Genomic DNA, 17,909 nt, shown 5'->3' with positions numbered 1-17,909 from the left:
GAGTCTATAACTTTGACATCAAGTGTGTAGTAAATTACTAAAGCTCAACCTGGGAACACAGACTCTACATTCTTTCACATGTGGGAACCAAAGAGATGTCCACTACGGCAGCTAGTGTGGCAGAAACCAGGGTCCACTACGTACCGCTGCTTGTAGAGATAGAAACCGAGGCCTGCAAAGATGAGAGCAAAGAAAGGCACGAGGATGGCGACAGCGACAGAACTGCTGTTGGTGGAGCCGTTGGTTTCAGGGTCGGTGAGCGTAACGTTCTCTCTCACGCTCAAACCTGCGACATGGCAAACGCAACATTTAACCAGAGGAAATGAAAAACAGAGACTGTATGCAGGATATGCATTGGGAAAAAAAATGCAAAGAACAAAATAGAGAGACAAAAAACCAGAATGATACATATCTGTTGGTGGTAATGACGACGATGATGAAAATCATAAAGCTGGAGTTGGAGACACAGCAGCCAGATGATATCCATAATGATCATACTGATGATGATCACTGTGACTGCTATAATCTCCTGGAGACCATCATATGATGATGGCAGCGTTAATGTAGAGCACACACAAGTGAAGGGCAATGATGGTGGAGTGGATAATCTGCTGCTCGCTGTATGGTTGAGGTAAGAGGTGGCTGAAAGCAGGTACGAGGAGTAAGGCACTTTAAGTGTATGAATGCTGCCAGTATAATAGTATAACAGCCATATTATTCATATAGTATCTCAGGTAGTAGTTGAGTTTTTTTTAAATAATACTTTACATGAATGCCTTTAAAAGTGTCTTTGGTGCATGTGTGCTGGAGTTAAGTGTCCTTCTCCAACCTCTTCAGCTCAGATATCGAGACAAATTTAGCCTGTCACGAAGGAAAGTGACAAGCAACAACCCCCCGCTAAGGTTTAAATACCTGGGACTGAATTAGACTCTTGATTTTGAGGTGAAACATTTTCAAAAAACTTAAACAAGCTCTTAAGACTACCATGACCTGGATGACTGAGAACCTACACAGATATTCCACAGTAAAGTTTGAAAATTCATGCAAATTAATCATACACAACATGTTATTAAAAATGGAAAATGATTAGATGGATGTGTGACAGATGGCAATGAGGATTACTGTATTGGAAGGGGAAAAAAATGCATACCAAGTCGCTGTAGCCCAAACTGTCCGTAGTCTTTACTCTGTATGAAGCCTTGGAACACATAGCTACCGCCCTCAGGCTCAGCTGAAACCTGGCAGAAATGCATAACGGAGGTCTTGAAAAACAGTGCTTTGTTTCATCTGCATAAATAAAATCTGTGACACATCTGTTCTACGCATCATCAAAAACCTCTGCTATACCGTATTTAGCACGACAGCCGACAGATTCTGTCGTGCTACATTCAAAAATAACACCCTTGTTTCTCCGAAACTCTTCTGCAGAAGCTGTGAGCTATGCTATCAATAGCTCGGCGGTGTGCAGTTGCCTGTCAGTGGCTGTTATTAAGTGGACCTTGAAGTTTATTTTAGAAAAAGAACTTCAAATTTAACAACCAAAATGATTCTGCAGTTGTTCCGGGTCCCTTAGATCTCAGGTGTACGTCTGAGCTTATTCAGCAAATTGTCAGTGTAGGTGCAGCGAAATGGTTTGTACACCGCGCCTGATGCATCTGAGGTTGAGCCAGTGTAAACATGCACCAGCGGGAACACACAGTAAGCCGAGAAATTACTATTCTGCTTGTGAGCACATTCTTTTCTCATATGTTATGATTTTTTTCTCTTGGCGCTCTTAAGTAGGATCACAGCAAACAATAAGGACACAGCGGTTTCATTAAGTCCAGGGGAGGCTTATTTTTGGCTTCCAACTAGTTATAGCCCATTTCTCTCGTCATTCTATCTGTCTGACAGACTTAATAAAATAAATTACAGCTGCAGCGCCTGCTTTTTGTTCTCCAAAGATTACTTCCCGTGTGATTCAAATTCCTGTTTACACTCACAAATCCGTCCATTGCCCAGGTCTCATCAGTAATCCTGCTCAAGGAGCTGTGGGCCACTGCTCTCATCTGGTACAGCAGGAGCATTAGCCGTGCCTCCTGGCGTTTGTAGACTCCTACAAGGTAAGGACAAGAAGAGAAATGATGCGAGTAAAGAGATGAGGCAATGAGTGTGGCAGAATGATAAAAGCAGAGAGAAGCGAGCGGGGAAAATGAAGAAAAGCCGGAGAAGAAAAGAAGAGGTGAGAAAAGAAGAAACAGCTGGGGGAGGAGGGGAGGAGACGAGTGACTCTTGAGTGGGCAGTTAGTCAGTCACTCGCTGCAGACTGATACATCCGTCTTTAGTGCCAATAGTTAATTTCCACTCTCATGCATGAGATCATTTGGTGATTGACTGATTGACATGAGGCATCCTCAAAATAAATGGAAGTGACACACAGATTTGTTGAGGGGCGATTAGGGGGGAGGATGTAGAAGACAGATGATTTATTGATGACTCACCAGAGAGCAGAAACTCCATGCTACTGTCTCTTAAAGTTACATTGACTTTTCCCGTTGTGGCATTAAAGCTGGCGACTGTTAAAGTCATTGGCTGCTTTTGGCCCTTGTAATCATATGAACCCTTCCAGATGAAATCAGGTGCAAAGACGTCATCGGGAACTGTGGGAAAATGAAACCTCGCTAAGTAATGTCAAAACATTTTGTCATTAAAAAAAATTACATCAAATTAACTCCTGGGGAACTACTGGTTCAAACACGTATATTTTAAACATCAAGTCAACATCATGGTTGTAATTCAAGCCGACTCCAACGCTGCAAAAGGGTAATTAGAAACGGCGTGGAATCAACATAACAGACAGCTGATAACAATCTCGTCATTCAATTTGAATATCAAGTTCCTTATATGCTTTGACAATCTCAGCCAGTGATAATTAAATACAATTTTAAAGCGATAACTGTAGGCTTGCTCTGTGAAATCGGCAGAAACTTTTAATATTATGCAGTGGAAAAACTTCTTCTAGCCTGCAAGAACGCAGAAAGGTGACGCTTTGTAGTTAATAGCAGGAAAAAACATTAATCTTGGTCTGAATAATAACCTAGTAATTACTGAAGAAGTGGGACTTGGTAGCTTGGGTCAATGGTGGTCACTTAATTTGTGTAAAGATGAGAATTGAAAATGCTAAAAAATAAAACAGAAACCTCTTTTTTGTGTTTTGCACAGACCCCTGGACAGATTTTCTTCTGTGTTTAAATGTCTTAATGCACTCTACTTTACTTATTTTTTAAAATTTCAATTTAGGCTTCCTGAGTAAATATGAACAGCTTACCTAGCCAAAGTATTTAGTATTGATAACACAAGCCTTGATGATACAGCCTTGATATGTGCAGGCTTTACTGACAACATTTGAAGCAGCCTCTTTAGTTTTACAGTGATATGTTGGTATATGCTACGTGCTTATATCTAACATGGACACAGTGATGGTGCCTACAATACAGATACCATGTTAACAATCTTACATTATGTTAGCATATCAGAATCTGCTGAATAACAGTTCAAGTACAGTTGAAGCTGACAGAAAAACATAATAGTAAAGAGCTTTAGTGCTCAGTAAGAATAGAAAAGTACTAAATAAGTACCAGTCCATTTGGCAAGGATGAAGGCTGTCCTAAAGGTCTGGAAAGAACCTGGCAGTAAAAATACAGATTTCATTCCGGGAGGAAGCTTCATGTTGGAAAGCTTCATGTTTGAACCACATATGCATCACCAATTAATTACAATTTCTATTAGCATATTCTAAACGAACACATTTAAAATTTTTTCTTTAATGCGTTACAGTGCTCTTCGATGCTCAAGGCAAATTCAGAGACTTTAGTATATTTTCATCATAATTACAGCATAAATTTACATGCATGTATTGTGGTACAGTTTTACAAGTAATTACCATGCTGCACCATTTTCTATTACAGATGAAACGCGTCGTACGTATATTATGCGAATATCGCTCCCTATTATGACCTGTTAATTTTGCCTGGAACAAATTGGATTTAAATCTTGTTTTGCAGTAATTATTTGCTCTAAATGACTCTGAAAGAGGCATATATTGAAATGGAAAAAGGAAACCTGCTGTATTTGTAATATAGCCACGGACAAATATGCACCACGCTCTACACCAATAATTTTCATCATTTTAATAATTCTCCTCTACGGCGGAACCTATAACCTGCAATACTACGCTACAACACTAGGTTTTGTGCAAGAGGCAATACATAATTATTATTTATGTGATCTGATGAAGATAAACATTGCTCACACTATGCAGAGTGCATACAATGAAAAAGGGCGAGCGTTGGTTGTACGGAGATGATTTTTTCCTGCTGTTTAAGAAACAAAATGTTTCTGTGCAGCAGTTAATGCCGAGCCTATCAAACGGCAGATGCAGTACAGGATTGTCGACTTCTGCATGTATTAAATGGAAAGCTCGTACAGTTCAATACTCACCGTTTATTTTAGGGCTTGGTGTTCCCAGTATATGTTTGACAGTTTTCTCATGCGATTTGGAACCGGCTGAAAAGAACATAAATATATCTGTCACAAAGATATTGTGATACGCAGCAGGGTCTAACAGCTGGAGGATGTTTCCAAAACAAATAGCACTCAGCTGTAACATACTGCCTGCATTGTACTTTTCCCTCTTTTGCTAAAACCTGTGGTGGCTATGCTCTAACGCTAACATTGATGAAACTTTGAGAAACTTGCTGGCAGTTATACGATAGGCTCACAGAACGCACCTCGTTATTGTTTTGGATGATTTATCTTTAACTCCAACTCTTTCCCTTCTTACCACTTTTTCAATCATTTGCCCCCCGCAGACCTTTGCCAGCCACGTACCTCTGCACACGGGCACCTTGCCAGTCCAGCTGCCGTCGGAGCGGCAGACACGGTGCTCTGAACCTCCGGAGAGGAAATAACCTGGCTGACAGGTGTACACCAGGGTGTAGCCGTACGAAGGCAGGTCTAGACCCATGACGTCAGCGTTGGCTGGGCTCCGCGGCTGCTTGCAGGAGTGAGCTGGATATCAAGCAGAGGAGCAATGTGTTAGTACACACACATTCACATCACAATCCCAGACATGCATACAAATAGAGTCGTGCACCACACACACACACACACACACACACACACACACACACACACACACACACACACACCTCAGAAAGATGTACAGATAGAGAAAAGATAATTAAGCTCTCACTAGGGGGAGGAAGAAGAAGATACAGGGGGTGGGTGGGGGTAAAAAGGGAAGTACGCATATCTTACAATTTAATTGAGTGCAGGCAGCTATTAGGAAGCATGCTGATACTTTAATATGTTTATGTTTCTGTTCTAATATGAATACAATCTTGTGGGTTAGGATATGCACTGCTTAACTTTACACTGAATTTTCCTCCAACGTGAGCGGGAGCCAAATTATATCCAAACCTTAACTGTGTCAGCTACCGGTCACAGATTGCAAGCAATAAGGAATGCCTGCGTTTAAATGCTATAGCAGTGCAACACAAGGTCTAGGTGAACTCATTGTAATTCAGCTAGCAGCTGAAAACCCCCCAAAACATTTGGAGGTGTTTGTGTATATCTTGAAATAATCGAAAATGTTCAAGGGCAGGACCGAGCTGGTCTAAGCTCACTGGTGTCCTTGTGGGAAAGAAAATTGCTGAAGCAAACGTTGTTTTAAACCTTGTGAGAGCGTACAGCATGAGAGCGTGCATGTACGGTGCAGCCTGGGCTGACTACACTGAGGAAAAAAGTGTGAGAGCTCCATGACAACGAATGACCAACCACTAAATAGTTTGTCATGTTTTATTTGGAAAGAATAAAATTCAGAAAGTGAAATCTCCCATCCACAAAAGTGTTGAAATGCGTTTTGTCTCCTGTCTTCTGTTTCCAAAAAGTAAAACAAAGCAGGGAGAAATTTAGGATAGCATTTAGACGAATAACAAACTGGGGGCAAACACTGTTATTGTCGTGTTGCCAAAACACCAGTGTCTTATTTAGTCTGAATTAAATATCTGAATACACTGATTACACTTAGCTTAAATTTTCACTTCAACAGTCTCTCCCTACAAAACAAAAGTTTATGCAAATCACCCTACAAACCAAAAAAAAAACTGAGCATTCAGCCTCTGAGGCATCGACCATGTGAAAACAGCGAAATAATTTTGCAGTTTGTGAGTGAAAAAATATGTTGCCAGCTGTCAAATGGGAGACAGCTGCAAGTGAGTCACAGTACCAAATCAGTTCTTCATGGCGTCTTAATGACATTAGTGGCAATAGGGTGTGGAAGGGATGCCAGGATGAAACCCAGTTTGGGCTTTATGAAAGACGAGCAGACTGCTGGAAATTCCTCTTTCTGGATATTACTGCTGCTGGTGTTTGAGAAATGTTCAAGTAGTATTATATATGTGGGTGAGTGTGCATGTCTGCAAGCACAGTGTCCATTTTCTAGGAAGTTAAAGAGGCCCGTGAAGGTAAAGGTTGTGTTGAAATTTAGCAGAAAGCTCATCTAATGCATCATATACTTATAACTGGATGTAACAATTTAGCATGCATTAGAAAAAACTGTTTAAATCAACCGCGTGTGCCACACAGAACTTTTTTAATGAGGTGGTTTTTATTTACACAGTGCAAAAAAAAAGAGAAAGAAAAACCAAAACTACCTCTTTCAACGGGTTGTAGATATTAAAGCTAGAAACATAAAGCTATATTCCCTCCCTACTGCCTGAGGACAAGTCTAAGTAACTCCTTTAAAATGACTGTCAGCATATGTCCAGTGTGGTGCACAGTTTGTAGACCATGAATACTAAAGGCACTTACAAGGCCTGTGAATTGTACCAAACACATATCATGTTCCTCATCAGATTCAGCTGACAGTTTATTTACACTTCAAACGGCACAGTGGGCTTTACTTCTGAGATTACAAGGAGCCTCAAAGAACAGTTTTTGTGTCACACAACAACATGCAATGTTCTTCATTCAACGCTGCTATCTCTTAGCTATGGGGCTAGGGATACAGACTGAGAGGCAGAGGTAGATAGAGGCAGACACAGAGAGACAGCCATGCTGATGGATTTCTGTAAGGGACAAGAAGGTCAGCCAGCTTTAGTAACAGCAGGCCACGGTCGATAGCATAAAGTTAACTTTTAATCTGTTACAATGTTTTCTTTTCTTGTAACACACAACTTTATTTATTACAAGCAATCTCATTAATCTGTAGACATACATACAGGTCTTTCAGTTTTTCGATTTATTCAAGTTTTTTATATATTAGAGAATGAATAATAATATTGTTATATAACAATATAATCTGATAGAGATAACAAGAGTAAGATCCAGGAATATTAAATTCTGACTTGCGTCCATTGCATCACTTGCATTAAATGTGTTGATAATCCCTCCAAGTTTTTGCTTTTGCCAGCTGTATAAGATTGGTTGGCTTCACTTTTAAATCCATTAAGTGGCTTCACAGTAACAGAGGACCATTTAATCATAGAGAAAGGTATTTTAGAGGATTTATGACTGTGTTTTGACCGAAGGTCACAACAGAGTGTTGGATCCACACAAAAGCACTCACACTGAAATACATATACATAACCACTAGGGGTGGGGGAAAAAATCGATACTGTGTAGTATCGTGATATTTTGTTTGCTAATAATGTATCGATACAGGGACAGCAGAAATCGATATTTTGTTACAAAAAAAGTTTTTGTGCTCTGACTTCAGAGCACGTTGATCAGCTCCTTTTTCTGAGCAAGAACCCTGACATTCCTTCACTGTCCAAATGTGTTTAACTTTTTTTTGGCAGCAATAAACATGACAGTTTACTTATTTTAATTTAAGACATGTTTTATTTTAATTAAGTTTAAAACTTTTTTATTTAATGTAAAATTATATTTTGTTTTAATTTACTTTCAAATTCTTCAGTTGCTGAAGGGGCTGCATGGTTTTCATAAATTGCTTAGTTCAGAATAGCTATAATTGTACCAGATGGTTGCATTCAGTTAAGTTGGACTAGACTGTAATACAAACCATTCAGTTTGTCAACAATAAAACTGACTGAAATGAGAGAAAGACTGAGTGCGAGACTTTGATATTAGATAAAATGAATACTGATAAAGTTTACCTTTATGTACAGAATCTGAATATCGCAGATATTTTAAAAAAAATCGCAATAATATCGTATCGTGCATTAAGTATTGTGATAATATCGTATCGTGGGATGTATGGTGATTCCCACCTCTAATAACCACTGTTTATCCACAATGTTTTTTTGGGCCAGACACCCCACTGGGCCTGTGTAACCATCTCCAGGCATGAACGCATAAAAAATTACTTGGCTGTCATTAATTTACTGGACAATGATTCGCAGTTTTATTAAACCAAAATCTTTTTTTTTGTATCTCCCATTCATAGCAACCACATGCACTATTTAATGACACATGCTATTGCAAAAAACATTCAGGCTGCTCAGTCCTAATGCTAGGAGTTACAATTATGAACCAACACAAGCAAGTTTAACTAACAGCACAGCACACAAGTTATTGTTCAGGTCCCTCCTGAATACATCATTTACCTCTGGGCTAATGACAACAGCAGAAGCTAATTGGAATCTAGTTAACAAACCTGAGGTTCAATCAATGAAGCTTGATTGGAGGTGTGGGTTAGAGCTACTGTGACTTATAAAAAACACATCTCGAGTTTTCTATTCACAAGAAGCCTGCGCCAGTGTGAACTGTGCCATAGTGAAAAGAGATTCTACTTGCACAAAAAAATTTATATGCATGACCTTCAGATTTAGAGAAGTCTTTCAATAAAAAATATTAGGAAAACAGTGTGGCATGAATGCATGATATCTGATGGATGTGATGCTGCCTGCCAGTTAATAAGCTAATGTGCCACAAAGTTTTATGGCAAGCTAACCTACTGACGATTAGAGTATTTAAATGACCAATGTTAATGTAGCATTAGGCTAAGAATGTTTCTCAGTCATTTATTTTGAGGGTCTTTCCTTAAACTGTAGGGTAAAAGATAGCGGTGACTGCCAAACATAAATTCTGTATTCTAAGACTGTGTTTTCAATTCCAGCTAACAATGACAAGAGGAGGTCAGGGGTAAAATCAATACATTTTTCAAGCCACTACAGGTGATGGAACAAGGCCAGAGAGCAGCTCCTGAAAAGTTGCAACCACAGTAGGCACACCCTGCAATGAAACTGCACCTGCTGAACAGCCCAAGTCAAGAAAATAAAGCAAAAACCTTAAAACATTGTTTTTTTTAATATATTATTTTATGCCCATTCAAGTAATTGTGGCTGGTGGGATGTTCTGTTGGTACACAATATTCAAAAAGGTTGCTCGCAGCTTCTTGAGGACTAATCACTGCAGTAATGTGCACGGCGGGAATATTCAGGAAGCAAATCAAATCAATATCCAGTAGGCATAAACATGGCTTATATTTTATTTTTCACTCTTTCAGTATAAAAATATAAACTGTCTTTAGAGAAATGTAGAGATTTACTAAAGTTTAAGACTAGGTTGAGGCATTAACATTTCTTGTTTTGTCAGGTATGGTGGAAGTCATTAATCCATTATTAATCAATTAAGGCTGAAACCTTAATTACCATATTTAAAAACAAAGCAGGTAAACACGAATTTTAATGAGTTATGTAGCATAAATTTGCCTAACAATTGACTGAATCGTGTCCTCGGCTTCTGCTGTCCGTCTCGTGGCAGATAAAAGATGACGAAGAGCTTTAAATTAAGCACGGATATAAATTAAGAATATATTGTTACGCATTAGGCTTCCTCAGAAAATAATGAAGAGAACTAGTGTTTAACAAAGTGAAAGGGACTTCAAATTAATCTTCTCGTCTAGTGATTTGTTTTCTATTTTATTTTCGTGTTATAATATTTTCCTTTGTTAGCAGCAGAGTCATCTCGACTTTTTTGAAGACTCACAAAGCGGTGCAATACAGAGTGTTCCACTCTGTAGCAATCATTTAACTGCATATAGATATTAATCCTCACCAAACACAGCTGCTCCCACACCTCCGGCAATACGATGTCAGTCTTTTAGTTAAAAATCACATTTTTACATATGAGTTTTATAATTTATAATAATATTGATTTAAATCTGCTCTGACTGCTGCTCTATTTTTGGGTATCCATCACAATGCTCGCAATAAATGCCATTAAGGAGTCAGGGGAGGTGCAACATCCTGAATTATTCTATAGCGAGCAGGATGACAGGGTCAGCAGTTTGAAGATAGAGGTGGAGCAGGAAGGGCTGAGGAGCTGTCAAGTGTAGACAGGTATGTTTTTTGTAGTCTTTTCTGCTTTCAGCTGAAGTTTTGAGAACAATCTTAATTTAAAAAAAATCTTAATTTGAAAAAGAATCTCTGCACAACAACTGACTTTATATACAGTACTGCGTAAATGTCTCTTCTTTATATTTTGACAGGTTCATAATGGGAAATACGTGCAGGTATTTATTGAATATGCATATGCAAACATGTGCAAACATACATGAAAATACAGTATATAAAGCAACACCAGAGTTTGTACAGTTCTAACGAGCCTGAAAGTCAATATTTGGTACCACATTTATTCTTCAACACAGCCTGAACTCTTACGCAGCATTGGTGTCATTTCTTCAAGCAGTCTTCACGAATATTTCTTCCTGAAGGACATTCAAAGCTCTCCTTTTGATGTTGGCTGCCTTTTGTTCTGTCAAAATGATCCCACACTGCTTCAATATTGTTGAGGTCCGGGCTCTGGGGAGGCCAATTCATGACTGGTAGTTTTCCAGTGTGTGTTTTTCTATCTAGGGAAGCTTTTGCTGCATTGACAGTATGTTTGGGGTCTTGCTAAAAAATGAAGCTGTTATCAATCGGACTCTTTCCAGACGATATTACACGATGAAAATCTGACCGTACTTTTCCACGTTCATATTTCCAGCAATTTTGACAAGATTCTGAACACAACTGGCTGAAATTCATCTCCAAACCACGACAGAACCTCCACTGTGTTTTATGTGCACTTTTGCACCTCTCTCCTGACCTGTCCCGTGCATATTGATGACAATTTGAATCAATTCGAATCAAAACTTTATAATATGAATCGATCACTCCATGAGACCTGATTTTCAGTCCGGTGTGCCTTTAGGAATTAGGTGCCTTTTTCCATGCTTGAATTATTCACCAGTCAGTGTAAAGTAGCATTATAAAATCCTCTAAAACTGGTCAGGTACAAGTACTGGACTGATAATGAGTTGACCTGAACCTAGAAAGACCTCTAAAGTGTGAGATTTTATTTTTAATAAAACATATAAAACATCAAATTTCAATTAAATCATCATGCTCTGAATATAATGAACCTTTAACATGAAATTTTAATTTAGTACAGTGGCATCAAGTTTCTATTGAAACAGCTTCTGTCAGGTTTACCTGATTTGTTTTTAGCTGAGTGTATGAACAACAAAAACACAGCAGGCACATATTCAAGGTTTCACTATTCGTCTTAAACTCCTTCTTCTCCCACTACAGCAGATGCACAGACACACAGGGCTGCAAGGAAGGCAGAGGACGCGGGGCAGGTATTACAATGCCTCAGCTTGCTTCCTCAGCGTAAATGTCTCTGGGATTTGAACGGATGCCGTATATTTTTGTAGTTATGAAATCAAGATTACGAAATATCATCTGAAGCACATTATCATCACACAGCTGAAGTGTTTACATTGTGGGTGCTTAATAAAATGGAGTTTATTATAAGAAATGTTCCAGTAAAAAAACCCACTGTAGCTGAAAGGGTTTTACTAGGATACTGGACTACATCACATTTTAGAAAACCACTTATCTTGGCAAAGTGAATGGGCTAAACTACACGGCCATAGTTTGGTGTCGGTCGACTTTTCGGGGAGTTTAAACAGAAGGACAGTGATCACAGTGTTCAGTACAGTCTCAGGATGATGGCAGGTTGATTGAGGGGCAAGCTGCAATCTACTGGGAGGCCAGAGGTTATGGCAGGATTGAGCGAATGTGAAAAGTTGCTGAGGGGAGGTATCGACAGTGCGAGGATGGGTGCTACGGGTGTTGAGGAAAAGCAAAAACAGAGCGTCTGGAGCAGTCGGCAATGCGGATAAGCAGCGACAAGATGCCAGAAGGAGTAGTGAAAAACAACAACGAGTGATGTTAAGATATAGTTAGAGCATAAGGAACAAGCACTTACAGATGCAGGCTGGCTGGGTGCCAGTCCAGGTGAGATCTGGCAAACAGAGCCTTGTGGTGGAGCCCTGCAGTATGTGTCCCTGCTGGCACTGGAAGTCGACTCTGCTGCCCACCTGGCCACCAACAGACCGCACACAAAGTGAAAAAAGTCAACACAATGATGCAAATGCCAATAGGCTCCTAGCATCAAACTAAAGAGCCTGGAAAAAACACAGTGCACACCAAAGTTTTTTTTTCACTTTTTTAATGATTATCTGTAGCGTGTAGAGGCAGATGGAGGCTATTCCCAGAGGCGATGGCCCATGTTTGTGTTTGCAACTGATGCACAGACATTAAAGAGTGAGGAAGATGACTTTCTGGTTAAAATATTCAACTGCTTTCTGTTCTGCTAATAAATGACTTTTATTTCCTGCTACCATCCCAGTCGACTGTTTAAAGACATCATCAACAGTGAATTTTCTCATTCGGTAGTCTCAGGATATTGGTAAAAATGTTCAGTAATGCAGAAAAATGCAAGACTACAGCCATTACAAGCACTTATCTAAATAAGCTCCCAATGCTTTCATATGGGATAAATTACATATCACACATTCAGCTGAATGTCGTGGAGAAATTGCACTTGTAAGTGACACTCTAAAAGCAATAGGGAGGGCAAAAATAAAGCGAAACACACAGACTGAAAGCATCTCATCTCACTGAGCACAGATCAATGGTCATACCACCAGTTACTTATTTATTTATTTATTTAAGATGCATTTTTTTCCTCCCTCACATCTCCCCACGGACATTCCAGGGGGTTGAAAAATCCAGTTGGTTTAAGGGGAATTATATGCACGCACTTCTCTGCTACATCCTTGCACCCACATAACATCATCCAAAGGAATACATGATAACTGTACCTACAAAAATCCACTGGATATTGCACATTTAGAAGAAAACGAAGGGTGATTAACACATCAGAGTTACAGTGAGTGCTACTTTGATTGGGTGCTTTGTGTTCACAGCTGTATACCTGTTAGATATAGTGGAAAATGTGGAAATTCTAATATTTCAAACACCTTTATACCATAAATTCTTAAACAAAACACACACACACACACACACACACACACACACACACACACACACACACACACACACACACACACACACACACACACAATCACCCCAGAATTAAAGTGCCTACAGCCATTTTTATGAAATGCATTCATTGCAATCTTTGCTCGGTTCACCTTAAAGCCTGTTGAGTAGTTCATGAAGCCATGCTCAGGTGTCCCCGGGTTTTCACACGTGGTTCTCGTGGGCTCTGGAAAAATTAGAATGTGACAGTGAAAAAAAAAGATTTCTCTCTGGAGTTTCATTACTGATGTGGCGCAGTAACATGACTGGAAATAAAATGCATTTCTTGGTTTTCAATTTTCTTTAAATTACAAAAAAGCACTTTATTTTATGCATTTTCAAATATTTCCTTAGCAGCTAACATCAGATGAAAATAAAGAGGCACATAAATGATTTTTATACTTTGATTTAGTTTTACACCAGATGGCAACCTGATTCTCATTCACCTTCAGCCCTTTTGTTCTTTATGTTTTTGTGCATTTGTTTGCTGTAATATAATTAGGAATGAAAAATGTGATTACAGTGGAAAACTCCAAAACTGTTTTCAAACACTGAGATTTTCTGTGTTTAGGTGAATCAGCGAGTTTTGTTTCCTCACCTATACATCGGGGCTGAGATCCGCTCCAGGTCCCGTCTTCCTGGCACATGCGAGTTGTTGACCCGACCAGCACGTAGGGGGCACTGCAGCTAAACGTGACCTCTGACTTGAAGATGAAACTGCGTCCTTCTCGCCTTCCTTTGGGAGGCGTCCCAGGATCACCGCAGAACTTGGCTGCAGAGGAGGAAACGTGTAATATTGCTGATACCGCTCCTGATCAACAACAGCAGCACAGATGTTTCTGTAACCATACAGGACGTATCCAGGTGCAGTGTGAAGGATATATTCTGTTCGTGTGATTACAAATGCAGAAAATGATCTAGCTCCTTTTTAAAATTCAAACATCTGTCTCTTTTCTGCTGCATAACACAAAAGGAAGACTGCATGCAGAGAGTCAACTGAAAGCATTGTTCAGCTGAGTCTTCAGTATTATATTCACAACTAATAAGCTATGGGGGCTTCTTCTGTACCCACACATGATCAGACCACAGGAGCCAACACTGGTTTTGATTGCTGCTGTGAGCTTTGCTGTTTTTGATAGGCTTTTTATTACATCCTCTTTATTCACGTTCCCGCCTGTAAAAATCAATGTCTCTCTATATGATCCGCAAATTCTTCAAGGACTGAATTATTCAAATTGCATTGACATTATGCTTGTTGCACAAAGTCTTTTGCCCATTTTTTATTGCGTGTGGGCAGATGCATTGACGTCCTTGTCTCTGGATGAATTACTCTGTCTCTTTTTTTTTATTATTTTTTGTTTCCAACACTCAACCTTGCTGGTGAGGGCTAATGGTGGGTATGTGCATATTCATTTTGACAGCAAAGAGGGAGTGAGAGGGGGGCGACGGCTCTCAATTTGAGATCAAAATAATTAGCAAGTGAATATTAATTTCTCTGACAGGGCCTTGAGGTTAACACAACTACAGCCATCTGCTGCTGTTGCTCTCCAGGCCCCTTGTATGATATCATTTTTTTTTAAATGAGACTGAAGCCACAACCTCAGCAGATGATTCCCAATGGATTGCCACTGTGGCTCCCTCAATTTATTGCTTATAGACATCTAATCAAACTGACTGGAGTGATTTAGGCTGAATGGTTGTGATGTCCAGAGACAGTCTGCTAGTTTATTTTTCTGTCTTTTCTTTATTTAATGTTTGCACCTAGCAAGCCACTATAACCAAGTGGATCAGTGAAAGATACTTGTTGGATGTGGAGGATCCAGAAATGCTCAGTGCGTGAGAGTGCAGAGGTGAGAGTCACCGTCTTCAGTCACGCAGCCAGAGCACTGTGGGATCAAGTCTGTAATAAGGCAGGCACTGCTTCTCCAGACCTGACATGTGCTGCTACATGGAGGCCTGGAGACAGATAAGTTCTTGTTTGCTCTTTTCCCTAAAAAAAAAAAAAAAAAAGCCAACAGGGTTTTCTCACTTCCAATATCTGACACAATAGATATCGAGTAAAAGAAGTGATTAGAATCCAGCCCATCCAGGGATGTCTGACTAAAGCCATTACTGGAAATGCTGTTAGCTGAGGAAAAAAATCCTTGGATTTAGGGATGGATCTTCTCCTGGAAAATGTGTTTCCCTATCCTTTAGACCCCCAGTGAAAATGATGCATTGCAAGCTTCTGCCCCCTTGTTTGCAGCGGTTTACCCATTTTTGATATGACAGCAAGCAAAGATGCAAATTCGGTTCCAGATCTGAAAAATGATTCTTGTCATTTCAAAAAAGGCATCGTAAGACTGTATGCAGATGGCACTTTGGAGGGTTGACAATACAGGCCAACCAGGTGACATGCACATCAGTCATGAGCTTTAGGCTGCGGGGAAATAATGTACTGTTTTATGGATATATAAAAGAAATGGCCCCAGGCCAAACCAAGCTCAGCATATTTAATGCGCCTGTGTGTTCCTGTGTATGTATATGTGTGTTGATGGAAGACTGAGAGAGACTAGTCAAAGTTTTTCTCGCTCTTTCCACAGCCACACTCTTTCCTTGATGAATTATCAATGCTTTAAGGTAATCATTATGCAGAGGCCACATTCAAAGTTGCATCCCTGCAGACGCATGAACTAGCATTCTCAAGCATTGAATTTAGGAGATTCATATGTGTTGTTATAGAAAGCAGGGCCATGCATCTTAATCCTGTCTGGCTAAAGAAAGTTCAACTATTAAGAAAAGACTTGCTTTGCTGATTCATTGCACCTCCTGGAGTTTTGCTGAACTGTATTTCAAGAGAAAGTGCTGAGTTGAAGTTGATAAATTGCAGTTATATATTTTTTTAAACAGACAGCAGTGCAGCCATGCTGTATGTATACTAAACTGCTAGGCAGTATATTTAAAATGATTTCATACCATACAAAATATAACAAACTTATCAGGTCTGATTTGCAGCAAATCTGTATGATGTAGCTAAAAGGAATTTGATGATTCGTCCCGCTGACTTTATGATTCTGTTGGGAAATCTCCTCAGTAAAGATGGTAACTTAAGAAAATATTTAAGATTATCTTTATAGTTGCAGCTAATGCACAGATACAAAAATACTGCAGGCATATGGGCATTCACAGCTTGCCTGTGAAAATGGAGAGCGTCCCAGTAATAATGGCCAGTACCATAAACAAACTTTGACCACAGAAGAATTTACCTCTAATGACTTCTCAACTGATAATAACCACCAGCGCAGACTGCTGTAGATAGTGCATTGTTGTCACTTTAAAGCACAGATAATAGCCTTTTCTACACCAAACATGATCAGCATTTTTTCCCCTTTGTCTTCCCGTTTTAATGACTCGTTTATTTTCCTTGGTAAACCTCAGTGATTTATCATATACATGTTCCTACCGCGAGTAATGTAGCAGGAGAGCCAAGTTCTCCACAGAAGTTGGTTATTGGTCACACTCGGTGATATTTATAGTGCATTCCTCTCAATTTGTGTCAATTTAGCACAATCACTAAAGCATGAATTCTGCGTTGTGAGTGATAGGGCTATTAAATATAATTACCAATTCAAAAACAAGTCTCTGCCCAGATACACTTAACAGTATCATGGAACATAAAGGTTACTCACTCACGTTGCTGCGGGAGGTTGTTTTGGGGTAGCTGATGTGGAAAAATGATTGTAGTGTGCTGAGGGATGACTCCGCTCACCATAATTGGAGTAGACAACTTCCAGACATTAATCAGGTGGAACCTTATCCATTTTACGAACAGGCGACATGTTTTACTCTTAGCAGGCAAACAAAGATACAAGCGTACCTCAATACAACATGCATTTGGTTACTCAGCTTTGCTAGAGCACTATCAGGGCATGGCGCACAAATATGGTCGTTTTCAGTTAAGCAGGGTATAAATCAGAAAGCAGCGCGCATACTGACTTACAGTAAATGACTGCTATGTGGCCAGTCTGTCAGCTGCATTTCAGAAGCTAAGTACCCAAATGGGCCCGCGTTCGCCTGACTGAAGATGGCCACAAGCAATGAACTCTGTCATCAGCATCAATTACAAGAGAGCACAGCAGCAAATGCACTATTTTCAAATGGGCTCAGGGGGGTTTATAGGTTCAGTCTGTTGTGATCCAACATGTGATAATGAAATACTACAAACATCCCAATTTTCCTCTAATTCAAAACCTTGCCAAAGTAACTGTATACACAATAAAACGCTATACCTAATAGAAAGTCGAGTATCTGACGGCAGAGATTTCTTGCACACGAGGGCTGCAATATTTAATTTGTAGGATGCAAAATTCAGCACTTCACTCAGCACGAAAAGGACTGCCTATATTCAGCAGTTAAAGTGGCGATACTTCAAACAAAACAGCGGCACTTGAAGGGTTTGAGCAGGATTATTTTTAGTGGCTTTTGTTTTATTCTACTTAGTCCTGACTGATATTCAGAGAGAAGCAAATGCATGCAAGTACTCTAGCCTTC

General features: G+C 39.6%; 1 protein-coding gene across 4 annotated transcripts in view; it reads right to left on the bottom strand.

The window, feature by feature from the left end:
- Positions 1–17,909, bottom strand: part of LOC146622512 (CUB and sushi domain-containing protein 3-like) — a 249,677-nt gene that overhangs the window by 2,241 nt on the left and 229,527 nt on the right. For 2 of the 4 annotated variants that reach the window (XM_085366252.1, XM_085366253.1), the window contains 9 exons: positions 13,978–14,151; positions 13,493–13,566; positions 12,262–12,373; positions 4,870–5,049; positions 4,480–4,545; positions 2,481–2,639; positions 1,983–2,095; positions 1,151–1,238; positions 145–286 (listed from right to left, as the gene is read on the bottom strand). In XM_085366252.1, the coding sequence (XP_085222378.1) occupies positions 145–286; positions 1,151–1,238; positions 1,983–2,095; positions 2,481–2,639; positions 4,480–4,545; positions 4,870–5,049; positions 12,262–12,373; positions 13,493–13,566; positions 13,978–14,151 (1,108 nt within the window). Of the gene's footprint in view, positions 1–144; positions 643–1,150; positions 1,239–1,982; positions 2,096–2,480; positions 2,640–4,479; positions 4,546–4,869; positions 5,050–12,261; positions 12,374–13,492; positions 13,567–13,977; positions 14,152–17,909 lie in introns of those variants that run through there. The other 2 variants (XM_085366249.1, XM_085366250.1) reach the window with 2 other exon arrangements.

Source organism: Diplotaxodon limnothrissa, linkage group LG11 (genome assembly GCF_057381915.1).
Source record: "Diplotaxodon limnothrissa isolate DT_005_m linkage group LG11, D_limnothrissa_male_GT1.1, whole genome shotgun sequence".
In the NCBI taxonomy this organism is placed as follows: domain Eukaryota; kingdom Metazoa; phylum Chordata; class Actinopteri; order Cichliformes; family Cichlidae; genus Diplotaxodon; species Diplotaxodon limnothrissa.
This window is presented reverse-complemented; position numbering and strand designations above follow the sequence as displayed.